Source organism: Lepidochelys kempii, chromosome 6 (assembly GCF_965140285.1).
Source record: "Lepidochelys kempii isolate rLepKem1 chromosome 6, rLepKem1.hap1, whole genome shotgun sequence".
In the NCBI taxonomy this organism is placed as follows: domain Eukaryota; kingdom Metazoa; phylum Chordata; order Testudines; family Cheloniidae; genus Lepidochelys; species Lepidochelys kempii.
Genome location: NC_136385.1, coordinates 115,886,790 through 115,904,061, shown reverse-complemented (window position 1 = coordinate 115,904,061; position 17,272 = coordinate 115,886,790). Strand labels below are relative to the sequence as shown.

Genomic DNA, 17,272 nt, shown 5'->3' with positions numbered 1-17,272 from the left:
GAAGTAAGGCTTGCACATATTGCAGTAGCAAAACCAGAGCGGAATGATGGCCTTGTGGTTAAGCTACTGACCTGAGACTTGATTGACCTGGGTTTAGTTCCTGGTATTATCTACCTATATGACCTTGATTGAATCAATTAATCTCTGTGTTTCTGTTCCTTTGCCTTTTCTTGTTTCTTCAGTTTATAAGCTCTCTGAGGCAGGGACTATCTCTTACCAGATATTTATGTATTGCCTAGGACAATGGAGCTCTGATTTTGGTTGCAACTTCTAGGTGTTAGTGTAATATATACAATAATAATAAAAGAAATGGAAAACAAGTGGCTACAGGAAAAGGTAAGTGTGCAACAGGGTCAGCTCTATATTAGTCTTCAAAGGGAAGGCTGGCACATTCTCTGGTGTTTGGTTTGAATGGGCTGTGAGCCTTGTGCTGCAATATGCATTTAGATGTTATCTGCTAAGATCTTTGTCTTGGGCTATGCACGGTTCCACACGTGTGACACTGTTATTGCCTCATAAACCAAGTCCAGCATTTCAAAGCAACGTGTCTTATCTGAAGAAAGAAGATAACGAGCTGGGATTGAAATTCTTCCAAGACTTTGAAATTCTGCTTCACACTGCTGTAGTACAGACTCACAGCCAGGATCAGCACTAAACAAAGCGAAAACCACAGGAGCAAAGGCAATCCAGTTGATGGCCTGTCATGTGCTGGGAGAGGTTGGGGAGAGAAAAGAAACAGGCATTATTTTAGTGTTGTCTGAAACAGCTCCCAAATTTGACCCCCACTGCTGCCTTTGTCCTGGTTTTCTGGAAACAGCAGGTTAAGCAGTGCTCTGGTTGTGAGTGCTTCTCGATGCATCAGTTAAATGGCAGCGAGTCACACCTCCCTACAGAGGCTACTGAATATGAAAGATGTAATCTAATGGAGCATTAGAAGGGTTTAATTATATACAATAAGAACAGGATTACCATCGTTAATGCATGTTCTCAAATTTCCTCACAGCAATTATTTTTTATACATTTAAGCAAAACACTAGGTTAAATACTAGAGAATATTAAGCAACCACGACTAATTATTTAATGCTCACAAATGTTCCATAAAGAGAGAAGAAGTAGATTACTTGCCTTTCCCCTGTAACATTAACTTGTTACAGGGCCTGCTAATTAAAATAAGAAGGACATGAGGATCTATTGACTCAGCGGCACGTTTACAATGCTTTCGCAGGGCCAGTCTGCCTCTCAATGTTAAACTTGCTAATCACAGTGGAGAGTCCGCTGTGCTTAATCATGAAAAGGAATATATTGTAAACTTTTCTTCTTGCTTGTAAAAATAATCTGAGGAATTTCAGATCACTGTGGGTCAGGTGTACTACCCACGTGGAAATCATTGGGCTACATTTTACAGCTTGGGTGCCATTCTGCTGTCTATTATAAGCTGGGCTATGCCATTGCAACGTTCTCGAAGGGGCTGGTCAGGAATAACGGGCAAATAGAGATTTAGATATGAGAATGCATCTTTAGTGAATCTGTTACCCCTTCATGATGCGAGAAGTGAGCCAGTTTTCAGGGTCCTGCTGGTTGTTTCCACTAAGAGGAGAAATTGATGATGGAGCCAGATATTTCTTTGGGGGCAATCCTGTTTATTTAAGAACATACAAAGTCCAGTTTCCCTGAACACAACAGGAGATAATTTCTTTGCTCATAGTTCTAAGCCTCTTTTCTACAGCACTCTGCCCAAAAAGCTCTCTCACCCCTTTTTCAGGGCCACATCCTTAGTGCTTGTTCTGCTGTTTCTTGGCTTTCTTCTCCTTCTCTGTGTCTGGTATGTGGTGTTTCTCTCTTACACAGGCACGCAATCCACCAATCACTGCCCCAGTACCTGCATTTGCTATATCAGTGCCCAGGCAAATTCCTTGGGTCACATAGTTCAACTTCTACTCAAGCCTTGCCATGTGCCTGTGTTCTGGGTGGTTCTCCTGTTGTTTCCGCTTTCTGGTTCCATAAAGGAGCTCATTTGTTTTGTACATGTATCCTGAGTGACAAATGCCTGGTACACCCACCAGTTTCAATGAAGTTTAACTTTTCCATGGCGTATCCTATCACTACCACGATGACAGCCCAGGGACTAATGGGGGCATAACCCCCTCTGTCCAACCATTTGGGGGCCATTGGGCATAATCTCCTTCCAACCAACTGGGGGCTAATAAAGGAGAGGTGGCATTACAACATCCCTATCCCACTGGAAGATACACCCAGTTAGGAGGAATTCTCCACTGGCCAGTTAAGCTGGCACTACAGTAACTTTGCACCTCTAGTCTAAGGGCTAGGATCTGGCATCAAGCATCTAGAGTACCCTGACTTCTGAGGATAGCTGGAGGTGTACAATGCTTCTCATTGCATAAGAGACCTGTACAATAGGTTTGCACTGTGCTCCTGCGCCTTATCCCAACTGGAGGAATAGGCTGCCTTAAAAAAGATGGAGAAAAGTTGTTCTCTCCTGTCACAGAGGGCAGGACAAGAGGCAGTGGGTTCAAACTACAGCATAGCAGATTTAGGTTAAATCTCAGGAAAAAATGGCCTAACTGTAAGAAAAGTAGGACAATGGAACAAACTAGCTAGAGGAGAAGACGCTCCTTCACTGGAGGCTTTCAAAAAGAGGCTGGATAACCATCTGTCTGGGCTGGTTTAGACACAACGAATCCTGCATTTTGGCATTACGACCCTTGCAGTCCTTTCTAACCATATGGTTCTATGATTCTATGATAGGAATTGTACATTCTCCCTGCTGCAGCATGGGTCAGTGCAGTATATGCAGGTCATGGTGTGTATGGGGGAAGGTTAACAGCAGTAAAAGGAAGCTGGGAACAAAGACACAGGCCGTGGTTAAAGTAGATCAAAACAAGGGGGAACTGGCCAGTTCTGTTGGATGGTGTCACAGGTGTTGACATTAGGTGCCAGATCCTCAGCTGGCGTAATTTGGTGCAGTTACCTTGAATGCAAGGATTGTTACTATTCTACATGTCAGCATTTCTGTGGTGGGCATCTGTGTCAACTCTGTCTGCCTGACAAGCTGAGATTTGCAACACCCCAGTGGATCGGAGAAGGGTCAGCCTCATGATACAGGCAAAGAAACAGGCACACCAGGCTTAGAGCTAGACTCTAACCATACAATCTCCTTTGAGTAAGGAGCAGTGCATAGTGTACTTCCCAGCTCCTCCCCACTGCTCTGGGGTGGGAGTAAGTTACTTTACACCCTCTCCTGGAACAGCTCATTACCCCCTGTGTGCCTGGTCATCTACTGTGGATGGCAGGTTGTGGGGGCTGACTTCCCATCCCTTTCCCTGACTCCCCTGATCATTTGCCAATGACAGGGAGTACAGCTGTGATGCGGAGAGCGCCGTACTCCCTGTCATTGGCATAGTCTAAGCAAGGGAGTAAGCCAGAGGGCATGTTAGTCCTGTCTTGTTCTCTGCACTGAAGTAACAAAAATTTATATGTAGCAACTAAATTAGGTTTATTTAAAGATTACAACACTCTAATGACAGAAATCAGGGCCTGGTGTCCACTGCAGCCTGCTCACCTGGTTGTATCCCTGCAGCCCAGAGCCCCATCCTTCACTATCGAAGGTGACCCCCTCGGCCTCTGCAGCCGCACCCCATATCCTACCACAACAACTGCTGTGCCAGACTCCCTCTCCTTTCCTTGCCCAGCTGGGTAAAGGCTGTGGCAATCTAGTCACACAGGAAGCCTGGAATAGATCTCCACTCTCTTAATTCCCAGGCTTGTGTTTAGCCACAAACCATCCTTCTTTTACCCCTTAACAGCATGTGTGAGCTATTTCTGAGAGAGTAATGGCTACTCTGTTGGTCTGCATGGTCATTGCACAGTCAGTGTTACTTTATAAAGCACTCCGAGTATTAAATGTGCTCTCGAAAACCAAATTCATGCCTGAATAAAAAATGAGAGTGCGCAACTATTTGCCTGGCATATGCACATGATCAATAAGAAGGTAAAAATGTGGTGTGTATTGTTATGGGTAAAGGACCGACGTTAGCTGTAGTGTATTTAAATTAGCTCCTATTACCAACCCTGGAATACATAGCAGTCAATTAAGCTGTCATACAGATGTACATAAAGGAAGGTAAAAGTCATAAAATCAAGCAACAAGCACATAATAATGTATCAAAAAGTGTGTGGGGAGAAGGTAGAATGTTAATAGCCAGTCATTTGAAAGCTCACCAGAAGCCAAATCGATGCTCTCTAATAGAGTTGGGTGAATTATTTGCAGCAAATAATTTCTTCATTTGAATGTAGACCTTCTTTCTGCTTGCAGATTATCTGTGAATAGGCTTCGATTTTTATTAATTTGTCTGTTATTTGGAATTATTCTACAAAAGGTTTATGTGAACATATTTTAGCCTGCGGATTGCTCACCAGTTCTTTCAGTGAAACTATGTGCTGTTCAATAATTCCAATGTGTGATTTGTCTCTCGAATCACCTGATATTGTTCTTCGTTCTTAACTGGGTGACAGACTTCAATAAAAAGGTCACAGTTAGTCTTATAGTAGTGAAAATTATTTGGGAACTGATTGTCTGAATTGAGAATCCCATTTTGATTCAGGCCTTTTTATTCTCTCTCCTCTGAAGTTCTTGCAGAGGGTTTATAAATCACACAAATGTAAACCACGCAGAGAGCAACAAGGGAATCACACTTCATATATAAATGTAGGTATTCGTTAGTCCCTATTCATGTTGGAAATGCTCACTTCCTGCTTATAAAGTTTCAGTGAGGGAGCAGAAAAAATTACGGTGTGAGGATATGTCTGTACTTTGAGCTGGGGGAGTAATTCCCAGCTCAAGGAGGCATACTCATGTGATTGAACTAGTGTGCTAAAAGTAAAGCATAGCTGCAGGGACATTTGTAGTGTGAAGGGCTACGCACCCATCCAAGATGCTAGGCATGTACTCAGGTCAGCTAGCTCTTCCTGCTGTTCTCTCTATTTGTAGCATGCTAGCTGGATTACAGCTAGCATTGGTATGTCTCCTGCAGCTGGGCATAAACGCCACCTGCCTGAAGTATAGCCAGACCCTGAGATCAACAATCAGATGCTATGAATAATGAACAGTGCACAGGTATAGTGGAAGTGAATTCTGATCATTGAAAACAATCTTCAGGGTTAACTATGTTTGTTGTACAATTGTAAATAAATTCTTTAAAAAAATCAGTCTGCTCATGTCTAATTTGGAAACAGAAAAAAGGGCTACATTCTTGAACTGGGTGGTGAAACTTCAGAGGAATTGTTTTCCATCAGAATATGCAGTTCAGTTTAAATCAAAAGGCTTGGTGAAAATGGGTACATTTTCCCAGAATTTTGTTGTTAAAAATGAAAGAAAGAAAGTTCTTTTTGGAATGAAATGTTTCCATTTTTTGTTTTGAAATTAATTCTCTTTTCAAAACATTTTATTTTGTATCATCATCTAGCGTAATACAACAGAAAAAGAATTTTAAAGTGGAATTTGACAATGAGACATTCTGAGTTTGTTAAAACACATTTTGAACAACTCAGAATGAATTTTTTTCTGGTATTTTCCTTCACAGAGAATTATGTAATTTTCACTTTTCACTGCAATTTGTAACCAAGCCAGATTTCAAAATTGAAAAATCTTTTGTGAAATGGAACTTCCATCCCCCCCATGGGTCCATTAAACACATTAGCTAAATGGTTTGTTACAAATAGCATACTCAGCTCCAACTAAGAGCCTTGAATACTAAAGAGGCAGCTGGTCTGTGATAAAGGTACAAGACTAGCTCTCAAGAGCTCAGGGTTGAATTCCTGGCTTTGACACAGATGTTTTGTGTGACTGGGGACAAATCACTTGTAACCAGCTCCGCTGATTTAGACCAGTTGAGGATCTGATGCAACATGTCTATGAGTCTCAGGTCCTCATCTGTAAAATGGGGATAATAATACTTCCTTTCTTCTCCCTTTTTTCAAACTGGTCTATTTAGACTGTGGGCTCTTTAGAACCGGAAGATCTCTAACTATGTATGTGTACAGCACCTGGCACAATGGATCCTAGTTAGGGTTGCCAACTTTCTAATTGCACAAAACCGAACATCCTTGCCCCGCCCCTGAGGCCCTGCCCCTGCCCCACCCCTTTTCTGAGGCCCTGCCCCCACTCACTCCATCCCACCTCCCTCTGTTGCTGGCTCTCCCCCACCCTTACTCACTTGCTTATTTTCAGCAGGCTGGGGCAGGGGCTTGAGTGCAGGAGGGGGTGAGGGCTCTGGCTGGGGTTGTGGGCTCCAGGGATGGGGCCAGAAATGAGGGGTTCAGAGTGTGGGAGGGGGCTTTGGGCTGAGGCAGGGGGTTGGGGAGCTGGGGGGGGGCTCAGGCCTGGGGCAGGGGGCTGGAATGTGCAAGGGGGTGAGGGCTTTGGCTGGGGGTGCGGGCTCTGGGGTGGGATCAGGGATGAGAGGATGTGGGTGCGGGCTCTGAAAGGGAGTTTGGGTACGGTAGGGAGCTCAGCGCTGGGGCAGGGGTGCAGAAGGGGGCTCAGGCCTGGGGCAGGGAGTTGGGGTGTGTGAGGGGGTCTGGGCTCTGGCTGGGGGTGCGGGCTCTCGGGTGGGACCAGAGATGAGGAGTTTGGGGTGTAGGAGGGGGTTCAGGTCTGGGGCAAGGGGTTGGGGTGCTGAGGGTACAGGCTCCAGGCGGTGCTTACCTTGGGGGGCTCCCAGAAAGCGGTGACATGTCCCTCTGGCTCCAAGTGGCTCTGTGCGGTATGTGCTCACTGCCTCCTCCCACAGGTGCAACCCCTGCAGCGCCCATTGGCTGGGGTTCCTGGCCAATGGGGGCTGCGGAGCTGGCACTTGGGGCGGGGGTGGTGCGTGGAGCCCCCCCTGGCCATCCCTCTGCCTAGGAGCCAAGGGACATGTCGCTGCTTCCAGGGAGCCACATGAAGCTGGGTAGGAAGCTTGCCAGCCCCGTCAACCAGTCTTTTAACAGCCCGGTCTGTGGTACTGACCGGAGCCACCAAGGTCCCTTTTCGACCGGGCGTTCTGATTCAAAACCAGACACCTGGCAACTCTAGTACCAGTCTTGGTTGGGGGGGAGGGGGGGCTCCAGATTTTCCTGTAATATAGTCAATAACACTTGCACACAGATTTGTTGGAGTTTTTCTGTGGCTTTTGTTTGCCTTGAATATTCTTGCACACACAAGAAGAGAAAACAGATTATTTTAATTATTTCCTCCACGTCACCAGCGCGTTAATGAACTGCATATTCACCATGGGTAGAAGTCAGCTGAGAGAACTACAGCTTAGCTGGGGAGGGGGTTCACTTCCCTATCTCAGTGAAAAACCTGGACCCATTTTATTGCCATAAAATGTATTAATTATGTTTAAATTAAACATGGCTCCAGGGACTGAATTCTTGTTTCCTCTACTTGTCTTACCTTCTGTTGATTTAAAATACTGAAGCAGAACTGATCACATATTGTGCTTCACGCACACACAAAAACACGGACAGCATGAACAATTCCTATTCATGAAGTATCGCTGCACAATTAATCGCAGCAGCAGGTAGGCAATCTCAGGTTAGTGCCAGGGATAGCTCACAGTTATAATGTAAAACGTCAACTTACCAACTCTGTAGTCCCAGCAGGAAATGTCTAGAAAAGAGAATGAAAATGTTCTTACATGTTAACCAAGGTCGCCTCAGGGTAGCAGAGTGAAATAGGAGATAGGAGGCCTGATGAGAATCTGGGCCATCTGGCCCAATAAGTGAAAGTTGCTACCTAAAAATGGCAAGTGTGAAACGGTAGAAGCATTTCAGGAAGAAATGGAAAACAGACAGCAATGGAGCAGGAAAGTAAGATCCAGAGACTGCTGCTGTTGTGATTGGGATGAGAGGTTTCGTAGCCGTTGCCAAGAAGGAACGCCTCATCTGAATCATTTCCAGCATGAAAATGAGACAGACCAGCAGGCTGAGGTAGGAAGTTAAGTTTAAAACAAACACTATTGTAACATGGATTCCTCATCTAACAATATCCCGGAATGGTGCCTATTTGGCAAGGGCAGCTCGAGCACAACCCAGCATGAACATACAGAGAATGGAAAAATGTCAGTGGCGCCAACAAGCTTTCTCCTACCAGCCTCTAACTGAACTGTATTAATAGCACTGTGTGGACAAACAGCAAGGGAGGCTTAATCACAGGCTGTTTGCAATAAAGAAAATTTGTTATGGCTCTTGAAGTGAAAGGCTGGGAATTTTTCATGTCTTAAAAAAACCTGGGGCCAATTCTCCTCTCAATTACACTTCATTATGAGTCAGGAGTAATTCGATGGGTTAGTTTGCAGCGAGGGAGATTTAGGTTAATTATCAGGGAAAATTTTCTAACAATAGGGATAGTTAAGCCCTGGACCAGGTTACCTGGGAGGTTGTGGAATCCCTGACATAGGAGGTTTTTAAGAACAGAATAAACAAACACCTGTCAGGGGTGGGCTAGGTATACTCCTGCCTCAGAGCAGGGGGGATAGACTAGATAACCTCTGGAGGATGCTTCTAGTCCTACATTTCTAGGATTCAGTGGAAACCAGTGCAAGTAATATTTACAAATTCATGGATGACAGGAGAGGTCCTGGAAGACTGGAGAAGGGCTAATGTAGTGTCCATCTTTAAAAGGGGGGGAAAGGAGGAGGCGGGGAATTATAGACCAGTCAGCCTAATTTTGATATCTGGGAAGCTACTAGAGCACGTATAAAATATTCAGTTTGCGAATACCTGGAGGATGAAAGAGCAATCGCTAACAGCCGGCATTGATTTACCAAGAAGGATGTGGAAAAATTGGCAAGAGTCCAGCGGAGGGCAACAAAAATGATTAGGGGATTGGAACACATGACTTATGAGGAGAGGCTGAGGGAACTGGGATGTTTAGTCTGCGGAAGAGAAGAATGAGGGGGGATTTGATAGCTGCTTTCAACTACCTGAAAGGGGATTCCAAAGAGGATGGATCTAGACTGTTCTCAGTGATAGCGGATGACAGAACAAGGAGAACAATGGTCTCAAGTTGCAGTGGGGGCGGTTTAGGTTGGATATTAGGAAAAACTTTCTCACTAGGAGGGTGGTGAAACACTGGAATGCGTTACCTAGTGAGGTGGTGGAATCTCCTTCCTTAGAAGTTTTTAGGTCAGGCTTGACAAAGCCCTGGCTGGGATGATTTAGTTGGGGATTGGTCCTGCTTTGAGCAGGGGGTTGGACTAGACGACCTCCTGAGGTCCCTTCCAACCCTGATATTCTATGAGTCTATGATTTCCTTCTTTGATAGGACAACTGGTTTGGTGGACAGGGGGAAGTGGTGGACATAATATACCTGGACTTCAGCAAGTCTTTTGACACAGTTCCACATGGCATGCTGATAGGTAAGCTGGAGAAATGTGGGCTCATCAGAACTTCCATTAAATTGACACAGAATTGGTTAAGCAATTGCAAAGAAAGAGTATCTATTAATGGAATGATGTCAGATTGGAGGGAGGTCTCAAGTGGGGCTCCACAGGGATATGGTTTGAGTCTGTTGTTGTTTATTCTTTATTAATCTTTATTAAGGACTTGGATGTAGGTATAGAGAGCAGACTGATCAAATTTGCAGATGACACAAAGCTGAGGGGAGGGGGGCTTGCCAACACTTTGGAGGATAGAGCTAAAATTCAGAAGAATCTTGATAAATTGGAGAACTGGGCTATGGACAACAAAATGAAATTCAACAAAGACAAATGTAAGGTGCTACACTTAGGGAAGAAAAAACAAATGCACGAATACAGAGTGAGGGAAAACTGGTTTAGCAGCAGCACATCTGGGAGTTGTGGTGGATCACAGCCTCAACATGAGTCTGCAATGAGATGATGCTGCAAAAAAAAAAAAAAAGCAAATGCAATCGTAGGTTGTATTAACAGAGGCATAGGAGGTGGCAGTCCCATTCTACTTAGAATGGCCTTAGCTGGAGTAACGAGTTCAGTTTTGGTCACCAAAGTATAGAAAGGATGTAGAGAAACTGGAAACGATCCAGAGGCAAGCGACAAAGATGATTAAAAGGAGGGAATTCAAACCATACAAGCAAAGGCTGAAGGAACTGGATATGTTTACTTTGGAAAAGAGGAGATTAAGGGGGAACACGATAGTGGTCTTCAAATACTTGAAATGCTGCCATAAAAATGGAGAAAAATTCTCTCTTGTCACAGATGGCAGAACAAGAGGCAATGGATTCAAACTACGGCATATCAGATTTAGATTAAATCTCAGAAAAAGCTTCCTAACTGTAAGAATAGCAGGACAATGGAACAGACTGCCTTGGCTATCCAGCTCCTTCACTGGAGGTTTTCAGAAGGAGGCTGGATAGCCATCTGCCTTTAGACACAACAAACCCTGCATTTTGGCAGGGGGTTAGACTGGGTGACCTTTCTGGTCCCTTCTAACCCTGTGGTCCTATGGTTCTAAATGAGAGGAGAATCAGATCCCTTAGTATTCCATTCCACACTGCCCAACTTGCACTAGAGAGAGATTATTGCAATTGTCACTGTTGTTATGGACATAAATGCTGGGAGTGAGATGGGGAAGAATAATTTCTCCTCAGACGTAGTGTTAAGCACTTAAGTGGACATCCACAGAACTTAGGGGCAACTTACTGGATCCTTTCATGTGCCAAATCCTGAATGACTAGAAAGCCCCACAGATAACATGAACCTGACCAACGCCCATTGAAATCCCAGGCTAAATCCCTTTTGCTTCGGAGTGACATAAACAGCACATAAATCTGTCCTAAAGGGGCACCACCTCCATCCCTGGGCCACCGAGGGGGTGTTCTGGGATGGGATGGGATGAGATGAGATGAGAAGGGGGAAAAAGGGATGTGACCAGAACCTACTGCTCTGTCGATCGTGAGCTGTTAGAATGCTCCTTTAGGGGACTGTTCCAGGAGGTCAGTGAAAATAGCTCTGTGACTGTTCTAACTTGTGCCAGGGCCTATTTTGCCCCTAGGGAAGGCAGAAAGGTGGATCATAACCACCTGTGCTGAAGGATTGTGCCTCAAGAAACTTTCCTGATTTACACAGATAACACAATGAGTAATGATAACAGACACTGGTGAGGAGAGGGATTTGGAAAGATGTCGAAACACTGGAAAGAATGCCACTCTTGGGAGAGTATAAAGACTTTTAATATCTTAAACATACCATATCCAGTGATTTCTGGCTCACGAAATCGAACCCTTCTCTCTGCTTTTCGCTTTTCACTCACAGCTTGGTTCACGGGTGGCCTTTTTCTCAGTATTGAAGGCGGACATTTACTACAATTCGTCTAGATAATTGATCAAAGCACAAAACGCCATTGTTCAAACTGAAATAATGCCTTTTGAATGAAGTTTTGAACTTTATATGGCTATGCAGTATTTGTATGATGTCCTTAAAAAGACATGATCTGAAACACTTGTTGCGACATTGTTTACACTCAGATCGTTGCAGTATTTACAGCGAAGTAACGCTGCACTTCCTTTCAGAGTCATAGATCTAGAGTTCACTATAACTTGTCATCACCAGAAGGAATGACAGAACAGAACTTGGTTAAAACATAAAAAGGCAAGAATTACTCTTTTTGGAACATATATCACAGCAGTGAGTTCCACTGACTAGATATGCATATGAAAAAGTATTTCCTTTTATCAGTTTTAAACTTGCTGCCTTTCTGTTTCATTGCATGTTCTCCAAAAGAACCACCAGCAAATGAATAGACATGCAGGACAAGTAGCTGGAATAGGTAATAAGTGAATTTAAGATAAATATGGACATATCCAACAATTCCACTTTGATATTATTGGATAGGCAACTGAAAAGTGAGGCTTTTCTGCTAAGGGGAAAGGAGTTAGATGGAGTAGATCACAGACAAAATGTCTCTACATCCATGCATGTAAATGAGGCTGTGTTTTTCACAATGACTGTTGCATTTCTATGATTATTTTGGGCTTTCCTTTTAGAAACTGTGCCCAATCTCAAACTCTTGCAAATAGCTCAGCTCTTAATCTTGCTTCTGTTGATAATATGTGGGCGCAAGTCATCAGGAAATGATTTAGCTGTAGTGGGATCACATATCTCTCTCTCCAGTACAGTTATGGCCTCACTTTACACGTTTCACAAATTAGATTCATTATTATAGTAATAAAGTGGGATTTTAACATTAGAATTTTCTACAGATATTATAATAAAATCATTGATAGAATTTTAGTTGGGAAGAGAGATGTGATTCACTCTCAAAGGGCTTTAACAGCCCCTTGTCAAACAGTGAAGGCCAGTCATCATTAAATATACATTTTTCCATCAAAAACCCCAGTGCTGATCACTGAAATATGATATTTTATTGTTTTACTGCATAAATAGCACAAGCAGAGCTTATTGTTTTGTTTTCCCGGGGCTATTTATCCATGATGGCATGCCTACCTACTCTGCTTGTAGGCTCTTCCACAGAGCTTGGTGAAATCCCCACAAAGCAGTGCCTGGTAAATACTCATTAGACATGGGGCAAATTTATTACTGAGCGGGATGAGTGGGCTTAGTTCTGCTCTCAGATACACTGGTGCGATAATGAATCTCAACAGGGGAGACTGGGGCGTGTGTTGTCCTCTTGTTACCCACCTCACCAACTGGGAGAGGAAGAACAGCCTCTGTGGAGCTGCTACTTTCCTTCCTGCACATTGTAGCAGGCAAGGGTGGGAAATGGACAGAGCCTTGGTCCTCTCCTTCCAATGCACTGGCCAGCATGAGTGGGCTGGCACACCAGGGGAAGAAATCTGTGCTGGGGATAGGGCTGGTATTCACGTTTTTCACTGAAGATAAAGCTCTGTTGACATACACCAGCTGAGGACCCGCGAAATGACTGCACCATTTATATAAATATAAACCGTGGGCTAAAAGCATGACAGTATAATGAAGTTTGCTTTTCACTTGCAGACAGGAAAGCAGCACTCAGATTAGGATGGCAGCTAGTTTTTGATGAGCTGGGATTCTCCACTGAAAGCTGCATGTAAATAGAGCTGTTTGAAGTAACTCAGATATTCGCCTTACCTTCTCTTTCCTGTACATCGGAGAGACCGAAGACTCTTCCTCATGCTGCAGGGGGCTAACAGCTTCCGGGCTTCTAAAACTCTGGCAATCCACTCTCTGGTGCCTCTTGCAAGGATTTCACTGTGTCTGGAAGACCTGAATTGCGCTGTATCAACACATTCTTTAGGGGGGAAATGTCTTTCTTAAATCTGTTCATATAAGACCCTATGCAGGCAGGTTGCTGAGGGCTTCCTGGTTCAAGGGGCCTCAATTACCAGGGATTTCCTTGGGAGATGAAGTTACCCAGTAGCTCCCTGGAGGCCCTCAGCGCATCTGAGGTTCTAGTTTGTAGGATTTTTATATGAAATTTTAACAGATGCCCAAATCAGTATGAAGCCATATGGCTAGGTTCTGACATGAGGCACAGCCCTGAGCAAGGAAGGATGTATAAACTGCACTGTCCCAGAAGTACTAAGTCACAATTCCTCCCTCGGTTCCTCCTTGCCTCAAAGGTGTCATAATTTGCTGCTGGTCTATACCAGCATCCATATGCTGACTAAGCTACTCTGGCCAGCAAGTACGGGGGTGGAGCCAAATATCCACCCATTCCCTACCCACATGCCCCAGGATGGTAATAAGCAGGTGAATATCCTCCCTTACCTCTATACCCCTATACTAATGTAGCCCATGTAGAAGTGTATGGGGGGGGGGGAGTATCTTTTATTCAAGCTTATTCTTGTGCACAGATGCATAGGTCAAGCTGCAATCTAGCCCTAGACATTAGAACTTTGGGTAATGATTTCTTCCCCCCAACCCCCCAAATTCAATGAAAACAAAACTCTTTTCATTATTTACAAAATTTGTTTTTGATTTTGGGGTGAGGGGTCTTCAAAAAAGTTAAACCCAAACATTTTTTGGTTTTCAGTAAATGAAAACTGACAGTTTTAGGTTGGAAAAAAAAAAAGGTTTTAATGTTCTCAAAAAATAAAAAAACCACTTACCAGTTTGACACCCTCCCCCTCCAATTTTAACAAAAATAAATTTTGACAACAATAAGACAACAGTTCACTTGAAAAGCCGTTGTCCATCAAAAAAAAAATAGCATGGTTGCAAAATTGCCAATCAGCTCTAAGAAAGGATCCTTTAAAAGTGCCACTCTAACTATTCACCTCTCGATGCTGAGAACATTGACAGCAATCATTGTAAATGTCTGAATAAGCAGTGGTTACCTGAGCCCTCACTTTCCAGCATGAAAAAATGCGATAAGCTCAAACTTCAGAACAGCGACTGATCCATTCCTGCTAAGTGTTTTTGATTGCAGATTAGTCACCTAAAATTGCATATACATTAAGAATCAAACGGAGTTTAATGTATGATATGAAGGATTTCATGCAAATAACTGCAGTGAGCTTTTTAAGGGGATGCTGAGAGAAGAAGTCAGTGTTACTATATCGGGACAGGTTACTTTGTAAAGGTCTAGAGTGTCCTCTCCAAACCTCATCATCCTATTTTAAGTTATTTCCTATCAAAGCATTGATCTCATTTCACTCAAGGTATGTCAGAAGTACAGCTGGACAACTAATTCCGAACCAAGAGTTTGTCTGATGAATTTCACCTCTTTCTCGCTTTGCTAATTGCCCATGAGCAGATCGTGATTTTTGTAAACATACTCATTATTCTGATGTAAACGGTGGATAATTTCCGGGACTAAATTCTAGGTCCGTAGATTGCCGCAAGCTGTTTGTTAAAAGTATTCAAGAGTCAACAACTAACCATGTTTTTGAAACAAAACAAAAATATTGTTAGCCAGTGGTTGAGGACTTAGGCCAATTTCTATAGTGAAGTTTTCATCATTAAAGCCAACACATCCGCCACAAGTTACCAGGGCTATTCCCTATCTGAAACAGAAGGGGGAAACTATGACATCACAGAGTGCTCTGTGTTCACAAATGCGGATTTTAATGGCTTCCATTTTGTATGCAAATATGTGTCTTTACAAGAAAAAGGAGTTTAAGGGTCTGCTCAGCAGAAAAAGATGAAAAAAAAACCCAACCCCAAAGCCTCATGAATGACTTCCCAGTGAATAAACATGAGCAGCCTACTCAAAAGGACTGACTGCACATACCGTACTTTCCTGCAGTACCCCAATGGAAGATGTCTAGGAAATAAACATAACACGATAAAACCATTTTACGCTCAGAGGATAGCAGTGTAACTGTATGAACTCTCTTTCCATTTCCTCCAGCAGGAATAAATATTTTAGACAAGCAAAGTACTTTGTAAATGATGCCTTTGTGGGGATTCATCTGGCCTGGTTCAATTATTTCGAAACCTAGCAATTTTCTCATATCATTGAATCTGGTTTTATTGCAAATAGGGTCATAGAAATAGTCACACACTGCAATAATGGACTTAGTTTATCTTAACTATTAACACTTCCAATAGGTTTACACACAAGTACATATACAATATTTATGTTCATGCACAGTGCATATATATTAATAATGAAGTAACTTTATCTTGAACAATCTGAAAACAAAATCACGTAATAGCATACAGCAAGGGGTGCAGTTGTAACTGGAAGCTGCAGATCAGTATAACAAAACAGAAAGGTGATTAATTAGAAGGGAGTCTTCCATATCTTCTCCAACTTCCTGAGTGTCAACTGATCCTTCATTCAGTATTCCACCGTTAGTGGTTCTGTGTACCCTCCATTAATAATTTAGCCATGCACCTGTAGGCAGCAAGATGAGTTTTCGTGATGGTAAAGTGTGATTTTTCCATCATCACGTAATACATCAGAAAAAATATTAATTGCCCCCACCACCTAGTTAACCCTGAAAGGTGTACTAGCACTTTTTTGCCTCTGGAGAAACAAATTCACCCCTGAAAGATATCCCCACACAGCAGGACACCCACAGAATGGAATACAACCTAGCTCTTACTTGTAATATCTATCAGATGGGAAGGCCTGCAAAAATCATGTTCTTGTGAAAATCATTCATAAGGGGAATTTTTGTGTGTCTCCTCTAACAAGAAGGATGAAGATTAGTTTTTCTTTTGACAGTTGTTTCAGTGTGCAGGCATTTTCATGGAGTGTTTTAAAAAAAAAGGTAATGGAAGCCATGCAATTACCAATGGTCTGATAATATTTAAAACTGTGTTCGTATGAATCAAACGACACAGAAAGAGCTCAGCTTTCATTTATTTCAGAGCATGTAGTTCTTAATTCTGTTGATACCTACAGACACATTGTATCATGAGGCCAATCGTCCATAGTAAAGGAAAATAGAATGCAAAGAAACATGCAGGAACCTACAATATTCCTATTGCTATCCATGAGGGTCACTCATACTCATGCCTGGGATCCATGCACTTTTCATGCTCTATATTACTAATCTGCTGCGAAAGTTTTCATTAATGACACAGAGCTATGTACTGTCCTTTGATCGTATCTGCAACTCCCTTCAGTGTCAGTAGGAATTCACCTGTGCACTGAGGGCGTATATCAACTGCTGTTTGCAAATGTTACCGTAAACTTCGTAATATCAAACGTAGTTATAGATCTGATACAATACAATAGAAGTTGCTTGATGAAGAGAGAACACTGGCTCTGGCTCTGTATACACCGGGCAGTTCTAAAGCAAAGTTCACTGCCTTGATCCACAGTGCTCATTTATAATCATGTACAGCACGTTCTGCATGGAATTCTCCTATGAGCAAATTCGGGGAAGAATATGCAAGAGGATCATGCATTGTGGGTAGACCACCTACACTGCCGATCAGAATGGAGAATTTGCCCCGTAACAGGGTATTACCAACTCCACACTGGGGAGGCAAGGGTTAAACAGCTGGTCTGGGCCCAAGGGGCCATGCCCCTCGCCTCTGCTGGGTACGGTCCCAGTGAAGGGAGCATTTAAAAGGGTGTGACTCAGATCAGTCTGGGCTGACCGCAGTTGGGTGCAGCAGCCTCCTGCCAGGAAGCCGCCAAAGCTCCACGCCACCAGGTCTGAATCTCATAGCGAAGCCACTGGGAGCTGGCCAACCCTGAGAGCCAAGGGTGATGACTCACCAGGGCCAGCAGGAGAGATGCCGGGGACAGATCAGAGAGGAGTATATGAGGATCCCATGTCTGTTCCATGATGACGCCAGAAGCACTGGAGCAAGGGTAGGCAGTGACTCAG

At 43.5% G+C, this 17,272-nt stretch overlaps 1 protein-coding gene across 1 annotated transcript; it reads right to left on the bottom strand.

Annotated features, from left to right (window-relative positions):
- Window positions 1–394: 394 nt before the first annotated feature.
- On the bottom strand, window positions 395–13,127 carry C6H14orf180 (chromosome 6 C14orf180 homolog). Its single transcript, XM_073350731.1, has 4 exons — window positions 13,110–13,127; window positions 11,229–11,352; window positions 7,646–7,672; window positions 395–708 (listed from the first exon to the last, which is right to left on the bottom strand). Exons 1-4 carry the CDS (start codon window positions 13,125–13,127, stop codon window positions 506–508), a joined length of 372 nt encoding a protein of 123 aa, XP_073206832.1. The 3' UTR covers window positions 395–505.
- Window positions 13,128–17,272: the final 4,145 nt, after the last annotated feature.